Source organism: Convolutriloba macropyga, chromosome 12, assembly GCF_964194025.1.
Source record: "Convolutriloba macropyga chromosome 12, txConMacr16.3, whole genome shotgun sequence".
Taxonomy (NCBI): domain Eukaryota; kingdom Metazoa; phylum Xenacoelomorpha; order Acoela; family Convolutidae; genus Convolutriloba; species Convolutriloba macropyga.
This window is the reverse complement of record NC_134479.1, coordinates 19965142-19974765: the sequence shown is the minus strand read 5'-3', so window position 1 is coordinate 19974765 and position 9624 is coordinate 19965142. Positions and strand designations below refer to the sequence as shown.

Sequence of the window (9624 nt, the reverse complement as noted above, 5' to 3'; positions counted from 1 at the left end):
GTGCGTGTGTACGTGTGTACGTGTGTACGTGCGCGTGTGTCTCTGTGTTTGTAAGTGTGTGTGTTTGTGTGTGTGTAAGTGTGTTTGTGTTTGTGTGTGTGCGTGCGTGTGTGTGTGTGGTGTGCGTGTGCGTGTGCGTGTTTACTTGGGTGCACGTGTGCATGTGTACGTGTGTGCGTGCGGGAGCTTGCGTGTGTGTCTCTGTGTGTGTGTTTGTTTGTGTGTGTGTGTGTGTTTGTGTGTGTGTGTTTGTGTGTTTGTGTTTGTGTGTGTGTGCGTGTTTGTGCGCGCACGTGTGTGTGTGTGTGTGTGTGTATGTGTGTGGGAGATGGGAGGGGGTGGGGTGCATGAGGGCAAAACGAATATCAAAAGAAATATCACTTTCTTTTGAAAGTGTAATTGTCCACAAAAATAAAAATGAGCAACCAATGAAACTTTGTTCAATTTTGAAATGATCGCAGCAGGTGTTGATTAAAAAAAATTATCACATGGTTGTTACCGCCCTCGAAGTTATCATAACACCTCGGCTTCGCCTCGGAGTTTGATAACTTCTCGGTGGTGATAACAACCGTGTGATAATATTCTTTCTTGCTAAGCGATTAGTATTTTCAGTACGCTCCGGGAATCACTATCTTAATTATAGACGATTGAATCGCCTTGCGATTATCGATCTTCAACAATAGTTATCAGCTCAATCACGACATAACGCAGTCTGCATATCGACCATTACGAAAAACACCTCTCTCTATAGATCTTTTTGGAGAAAGTTCTACGACGGACCCATTCCTCGACCATTATGTTTCGAAATAAACCTGAACGTGTTAGACTTCCTACTGAACCAAAGTATGAAGAAGCAATTGAACAAGCTACGGATCATGAAGAACGAAACAGACAATTTGCAAACTCGTAGCTCAAACATCAATGAGAAATGATGTGTCAGCTGACCAAAGTAGGTGTTCTGTGTGGCGATAGACCGTGGACTCAATGCGATCCGGAGTTTGTTCAACGATGGAAGAAACGACGCCAGAGACAACACCAAATACTCCAAGTGATCTGTACAATGATGCATTCAATTATGCGTAGTCGAAAGTCTTCGCAGAGATGATGTTAGGGAGTTTGACCAGCAAGGATGCGGCAATCAAAGAGATCTGCAATTGTGTCATGACAAAAACAAGAAAGGAGCTGCCTTTTTTCATCCTATATACAGAGATGTTCGCTGGATTTGCAAATAAATACCAGTTCGGTTGTGTATGTATTGATGACACGATCACAATTCCCAATTCGATCAAGGAGGCGCATTCGATGCCATCTTATGCAAACGCCCAGGCAGTTAGTGGATGACTTTCCGATTTACTGCATGGCGACCCTATATGGATCTTGATAACTTTTCCGCAACTGCAAATTGTATCCCTTGCAGAAAGATAGGTAAACATTTTAAGCCTATAATTCCTGCAAATAGGTGGCAACCCTTAGAATCTTGCAAATTTCTAACGAAGAAATACATATGGACTTTGAAGGACCAATCTATAATGAAAAAGACCAAGAAGTCTATTGCGTAGTCGTTAATGATCGCTTTTGCACATTTCCTACGACTGCAGTTTTCGCACAACGGTCCTGGCATTTTTCAAACGTTTTTACAATCTTTTGCAGTAGTCTAATGATGGAAACAGTTTGATAAACTTGTAGTCTAAAAAAACGTGTGTGGTGTGTATGTGGTGCGTGTTGGGTGTGTGGCGTGGGTGGCGTATGTGCGGTGTGTGTGGGTGGTGTGTGTGTGGTGTGCGTGGTGTGTGTGAGTGTGGTGTGTGTGTGTGTGGTGTGCTGGTGAGTGTGTTATCTGTGGTGTGTGTGTGTATGCGTGCGTGTGTGCGTGTAAGTGTGTAAGTGGTTGTGTTTGTGTGGTGTGTGTGTGTGTGTGTGTGCTGGTGAGTGTGTGCTGTGTTATCTGTGGTAAACGTGTTTGTGTGTGTGTGTAAGTGTGTGTGTGTGTGTCTGTGTGTGTGTGCGTGTGTACGTGTGTACGTGTGTACGTGCGCGTGTGTCTCTGTGTTTGTAAGTGTGTGTGTTTGTGTGTGTGTAAGTGTGTTTGTGTTTGTGTGTGTGCGTGCGTGTGTGTGTGTGTGTGTGCGTGTGCGTGTGCGTGTTTACTTGGGTGCACGTGTGCATGTGTACGTGTGTGCGTGCGGGAGCTTGCGTGTGTGTCTCTGTGTGTGTGTTTGTTTGTGTGTGTGTGTGTTTGTGTGTGTGTGTTTGTGTGTTTGTGTTTGTGTGTGTGTGCGTGTTTGTGCGCGCACGTGTGTGTGTGTGTGTGTGTGTGTATGTGTGTGGGAGATGGGAGGGGGTGGGGTGCATGAGGGCAAAACGAATATCAAAAGAAATATCACTTTCTTTTGAAAGTGTAATTGTCCACAAAAATAAAAATGAGCAACCAATGAAACTTTGTTCAATTTTGAAATGATCGCAGCAGGTGTTGATTAAAAAAATTATCACATGGTTGTTACCGCCCTCGAAGTTATCATAACACCTCGGCTTCGCCTCGGAGTTTGATAACTTCTCGGTGGTGATAACAACCGTGTGATAATATTCTTTCTTGCTAAGCGATTAGTATTTTCAGTACGCTCCGGGAATCACTATCTTAATTATAGACGAGTGAATCGCCTTGCGATTATCGATCTTCAACAATAGTTATCAGCTCAATCACGACATAACGCAGTCTGCATATCGACCATTACGAAAAACACCTCTCTCTATAGATCTTTTTGGAGAAAGTTCTACGACGGACCCATTCCTCGACCATTATGTTTCGAAATAAACCTGAACGTGTTAGACTTCCTACTGAACCAAAGTATGAAGAAGCAATTGAACAAGCTACGGATCATGAAGAACGAAACAGACAATTTGCAAACTCGTAGCTCAAACATCAATGAGAAATGATGTGTCAGCTGACCAAAGTAGGTGTTCTGTGTGGCGATAGACCGTGGACTCAATGCGATCCGGAGTTTGTTCAACGATGGAAGAAACGACGCCAGAGACAACACCAAATACTCCAAGTGATCTGTACAATGATGCATTCAATTATGCGTAGTCGAAAGTCTTCGCAGAGATGATGTTAGGGAGTTTGACCAGCAAGGATGCGGCAATCAAAGAGATCTGCAATTGTGTCATGACAAAAACAAGAAAGGAGCTGCCTTTTTTCATCCTATATACAGAGATGTTCGCTGGATTTGCAAATAAATACCAGTTCGGTTGTGTATGTATTGATGACACGATCACAATTCCCAATTCGATCAAGGAGGCGCATTCGATGCCATCTTATGCAAACGCCCAGGCAGTTAGTGGATGACTTTCCGATTTACTGCATGGCGACCCTATATGGATCTTGATAACTTTTCCGCAACTGCAAATTGTATCCCTTGCAGAAAGATAGGTAAACATTTTAAGCCTATAATTCCTGCAAATAGGTGGCAACCCTTAGAATCTTGCAAATTTCTAACGAAGAAATACATATGGACTTTGAAGGACCAATCTATAATGAAAAAGACCAAGAAGTCTATTGCGTAGTCGTTAATGATCGCTTTTGCACATTTCCTACGACTGCAGTTTTCGCACAACGGTCCTGGCATTTTTCAAACGTTTTTACAATCTTTTGCAGTAGTCTAATGATGGAAACAGTTTGATAAACTTGTAGTCTAAAAAAACGTGTGTGGTGTGTATGTGGTGCGTGTTGGGTGTGTGGCGTGGGTGGCGTATGTGCGGTGTGTGTGGGTGGTGTGTGTGTGGTGTGCGTGGTGTGTGTGAGTGTGGTGTGTGTGTGTGTGGTGTGCTGGTGAGTGTGTTATCTGTGGTGTGTGTGTGTATGCGTGCGTGTGTGCGTGTAAGTGTGTAAGTGGTTGTGTTTGTGTGGTGTGTGTGTGTGTGTGTGTGCTGGTGAGTGTGTGCTGTGTTATCTGTGGTAAACGTGTTTGTGTGTGTGTGTTTGGGTGTGTGTGTGTGCGTGCGTGCGTGTGTTTGTGTTTGTGTGTGTGTGTGTGTGTGTGTGTGTGTGTGTGTGGGTGCGTGAACGTGCGTGTGTGTCTTTCTCTGTGTGTTTGTGTGTGTTTGTAAGTGTGTGTGTGTGTCTGTGTGTGTGCGTGTGTACGTGTGTGCGTGCGCGTGTGTCTCTGTGTTTGTAAGTGTGTGTGTGTGTGTGTGTGTCTAAGTGTGTTTGTGTGTGTGTAAGTGTGTGTGTGTGTGTCTGTGTGTGTGCGTGTGTACGTGTGTACGTGCGCGTGTGTCTCTCTGTTTGTAAGTGTGTGTGTTTGTGTGTGTGTAAGTGTGTTTGTGTTTGTGTGTGTGTGTGCGTGTGTGTGTGTGCGTGTGCGTGTGCGTGTGGACTTGGGTGCATGTGTGCATGTGTACGTGTGTGCGTGCGGGAGCGTGCGTGTGTGTCTCTGTGTGTGTGTTTGTTTGTGTGTGCGTGTGTGTGTGTTTGTGTGTGTGTGTTTGTGTGTTTGTGTTTGTGTGTGTGTGCGTGTGTGTGCGCGCGCGTGTGTGTGGGTGTGTGTGTGTATGTGTGTGGGAGAGGGGAGGGGGGTGGGGTGCATGAGGGCAAAACGAATATCAAAAGAAATATCACTTTCTTTTGAAAGTGTAATTGTCCACAAAAATAAAAATGAGCAACCAATGAAACTTTGTTCAATTTTGAAATGATCGCAGCAGGTGTTGATTAAAAAAATTATCACATGGTTGTTACCGCCCTCGAAGTTATCATAACACCTCGGATTCGCCTCGGAGTTTGATAAATTCTCGGTGGTTATAACAACCGTGTGATAATATTCATTCTTGCTAAGCAATTAGTATTTTCAGTACGCTCCGGGAATCACTATCTTAATTATAGACGAGTGATTCGCCTTGCGAGGCATGGGAAGAGAGGTCAGGAAGTTATACGGAGTTGGAAACCAACAGGTCGAAAGAAAAGTATGATGCGTTGGCAAGGATGAACAATGATCTGCAGCGCAAACCACTGTTCATTCATAAAATCATACTTCAAGAGTCAGTACCTCGGACAGAGAGCTCAGTAAAAGTAAACCTCGTGATGAAGAAGCCGCGCGATAGAAGATCTAAAAAGCCTCGACTGCTTCCGTGAGGATTTGGCAACGGGTTTTGAGTGATAAGAACTGACGAATTTACATCCGTAAAACAGAACCCGAAAGAAAGTTGTTCACCATAAAGTTGTTTCGGACCTTGATATGTTTGGCACTTGCAAAATAAGCCAAACACCGACCAATTCCTCTAAGTGAACAAACAGCTGAGTAAAAAATCTCAAACACGCAAGGGGCCTGATACAGAAAATAGAGGGCACCACTCCATCAAAGCTCAAATGGCTGACGATATAGGGTGCGCTTCCTCTATTTATTCGAATGTGTCTCGCGGGCTGCGAGTGGGGCTACCAACAATCCCACCAGGGCCCCAATTATCCGCCACGCAAATTCAATCAATTCAAGTGGACCAACAAGCGAGCGGGATAGAAAATGATATCATACCCGTACCGCCACAAAAGCCTAAAGGAAAATTGATGAAGAACAAAGAACCCCAAATACAAAGCAAAAACCTCAGATCCTCATCATAAATTACAGAATCCCATGCAAGCTCACGAGCTCAACCACCTCTACAAAACGTAAAGATAACTAGTCTGGGTTAAACAGCACACCAACCACGAATTGAATACATTTGAAAAGATACAGGAAATCGCGGAGCGAACGCTTGGCTCATTTTTGTCAACTATGTCGATAGGCAAAATCTCACCAGCAGTGACATTTGTTCCCTAAGTCTATGTGTCAATCAATTATGATGTCAAGGAACATATGCTTACAGTACATGCGACAGGAAGAGCTAACAATTCAGAAACTATTTGCCTTCAAATCAATTATTGATTTACAGCAATTCATCAGCTTTATATTCCTGCGTGCCCGGACTGAACGTAATCAGCACTGAAAACTTCTTATTGCAAGTCTTGAATCAGTACTGAGTCAGAGCTCTGATCATGCCACTTTTTAGACTTGGCACGTCTTGAACCAAATCCCAAGACTTGACATGTTTTGAGTCAAGTCTCGGCCAAGACTTAACATGTCTGGAGTCAAGTCGTGGCACGTCAGGAAAACGCAAAAAATAGCCAACAATTCGTCCAAAATAGGTCAAATTTAGTCAGCCTTCAACGAGGAGTTGCTCCCAGGATTTGGCAATGTGATTTAGTGCAACTCTTTGCGTATCATGGCACGTTACAAAACTTTTTTTTTCGGTCAATTAGAAATTTTCAGTAAAATTGTTTTAAGACTTTGTCAAGTCTTGTTTAACTCTTGCGAAGCCTTGGGCCAGGCTTGTCAAGTCTCAAAACTTGAAATAAGACGTGATTAGTACTGATTAGCCGACCCAAGACGCCTATATCACTGGAGAAGTACTGATCAAGACTTCAAACTCATTCCAGGTGTTTCTCGGATCTAGTCAAAATCAATCTTAACAAGCATTCCTGTTTTTAAGAAAGCCATTGATAACGATTTTTTTGTATTTAGTACCAAATGACTAGGTGGTAAATTGATCATTGTCTTCCGTTGTCCATAGTATTTTCAGGTGATACTTTCCGCGATGACAATTCTGGTGAATATATATTCATTGGTTGCTTTGATTTTCTACAAATAGTTGCGATCTCTGGAGTTTGGATTAGTTTTCATTCAGTGCAGTTGCGACCTTCTATTCACTGGTTTGGTTGGATTCGTGTTTTACCTGACAAACTCTTTCTATGATATACAGTCTATTTGCTTCAATTCAAGGTAAGCATTCCTTTTGAGCGAAAACTTGCTTGCAGTGAGCGCATTGGATCAAACAGTTTTATCACGTAAGATCTTTCAATTGTCGTACGAAGTCGATGCACAATAAATACTTATTTTGTCTGTTATGGTACAATTTCATCACGTCTTGACTCTTAGATTCTTTTTTGTACATCTCAGAGGTTTCGAAAGATGAACTGAAATTCGCAAAAACACGGTAACGGACTGGCTGACACTAGGCATCCTTTTGGATATACTGTGTAGGTATTTGAGATACCTTTTCAGACGAAACAATTTCTGAATTTTTATCATGTCTCTTGATAAGATAAATTCTGCATGTTTTTCTTTAAGAAAAGTCAATATTTTGGCCAGTCAATATAGTTCAAATTATAGTTTCTAACGTATAATTTCTCTGTTCAGATCTCAACACTTATGAAGAGAGTCCTAAAGGATATTATAAGATAATAATTAAGAATTACTGAATTTTATTTTATAAGAACTGAAAATTATCTTACCAAATTTTTGCAGAATTATTATCGTTTAAGCTACGGTAAATAAACAATTTAAGCCTACATTCAATTGAGAGTTTGTGCTAAATTGAATTGAGAATCTTTGGCCGACCAGGAGTCTGAAAACTCAATAATGTTTTGAAATTCAACAAAGTACGCATATATTGAACAAAACAAACATGAGAAACTATAGAAATGAAAACAAAAGTTGATATGTTAAAATCTAGGTCCTGTTACATTTGACCAGTCGATATAATTTTTTTTCAGTTAATTTAATGAAAATTATTGAAAAATAAAAAGGTAGCAAAAATTACAATATTTCGGTATAATCAACGTACGTTGCAAGTTTTGGCATTACGTCGCCAATCCTGCATTTCGAGCAAGCAAATTTGCTTGCTAACCTCAGTGTTGTCCACTCCCCCATGTTTTAAGATCAGGTTTTTATAGGTTTTCGCGGAAAACAGTGACCGAGAGGCAAACCATTTCAAATTAACTCATAATTGGAAATATTTATCATAGAAGATATTCGCGATCAGTTATTTCTTATCCATTTGCGTTGAAATTTAACCATATTTTTTTCACGCGAAAAGTGGTGATAATATTCGTCACTCGTGTTCACAAACGCTGAATTTTTAGGATTGGCGACGAAAAGTCCAAAATCTCAAATAAATAATACCCCCAAAATCAATCAAAAAGTAAAGTAGGGAATCATAGGGGGTATGCTCTGAAATTTTGTCTAATTCAAGAAGATGATCATTCTGACTGAAACGCAGAGTTGTGACTTCTGCAGTGAAAATTATGTCGTCTGAATGACCTCAAAGTTGCAAGATATCCTGATCGAAAGCGGACTCAAACTGACTTACCAGAGTCTGATCAGAGAAAATTTGACCTCAAATGGGTCAAATTGGAAGCCGTTTCGAGCGGAGCGAACGTGATCAAAAAAATTTTGAATGCCAATTGAGTCTCATAAAAAACATTTTGCCGAGTGTGAAATTTGCTGTTGTAAATTTGTTTAAGTTTCCGGTTTCACCAAGAGCCAAAATTGTAGACTTGAGTCGGCCTGGGCATGGGCGCAATCGGAAACCCTGATTTGATGAGAAACAAGACGTCCAGCCGCTAAAAAGAGCTGGTGCCCAATAGAAACATGTATCCGCAAATGATAAAAATGACAATTTAGTTTAGTTTTAATTTAGAGCATTACTTAGCTGAAAACGTAAATTTCGTAAGCATTTATAAAACAGGTACTGAAGAATTCCCAAAGGCTCGCATATTCTGACGAAAGTACTTCACATAACAACTATGAACTGGAAAACCGTAAATATCTTGTGAAGATTGAAGAGAACTTTTTGGAGCCTGCAACGAAATTTAAACGAGATTTTTGCCATTTTTTCGAAAAGGGCCAAAATTGTTTTTGTCTAGCTTCGACAGCTTTTTTCGTCTTTATTGGTTTTTCAGAAAATAATTAAACCATGTTTGGAAAACCATACGAAATCTTAAACCTTTGCTGACAAATTTCGGTGAAAACTAGTTATGATTTGCAACGGGAAGTCATGATCTGCACCCCAATAAAATTTTAAATTTGCATTAACCTTGCAAACCCTTTACACCCTAGTTATCAATGTTTTTCACCCAAGCAATTTGAAACACTATTTTTGCACTAGTCCAACTGCCTTTTTCCAGTTCAGGTTCCTAGAAACGAATTTGTGACTCACAAAAGTTTCTGGTCAAATTTTAGCACCGATTCAGAAAAACTCAAGAGTAACACATTTAATTGCAAAAATTTCCCAACTTTCAATGAAACGTGTGCATGACTTGATTGCTTCAACAAACAGTCTGAAATCAGCGTTCTGTACGTTTCTGAAATGAAAAATGGAAGTTAAACAGGAGAAGGACTTTATTCCGAGTAGAAAATGAGCCAAGCAGTTGTTGTTATGAAGAAGAAGTTTTGGTTATGAAGCAAGTGTCGGAGAACTGCTGCCCGTAAGAAAAATGTACAGAAAAGTTCCTTCCTAAAAACACTAAGGACAGTATTTTTGATGACAAGGACAGTATATCAGAAAAACAATAACTCAGTTATCTTCCTTTGATTTAATTTTCATTTTGGACAGAGCAGTATAAAACGCGTTAAAGACGCAAAAACTAACAATGGCAAGAAGATAAAAATGATAAAGATTGGGTGACGCAACACGTGATCCAAGTGAGGATTTTAATGATCAATTGGTTGTTACGGCAGAGGAGACAAAAACCTGCGGTCAAAATGAAAATCTCCTTCTGGTTGTATAATTTTAAAACTACGACTTGTCTTTTCCTGG

General features: G+C 40.8%; 1 protein-coding gene across 1 annotated transcript in view; it reads right to left on the bottom strand.

Moving 5' to 3' along the window:
• The window catches only part of LOC142350411 (high affinity cationic amino acid transporter 1-like), an 11975-nt gene extending 10906 nt beyond the window's left edge, over window positions 1–1069 (bottom strand). The window contains exon 1 of the mRNA XM_075402258.1: window positions 946–1069. Coding sequence (XP_075258373.1) covers window positions 946–1069 — 124 coding nt within the window. The remainder of the gene's footprint in view (window positions 1–945) is intronic.
• Window positions 1070–9624: the final 8555 nt, after the last annotated feature.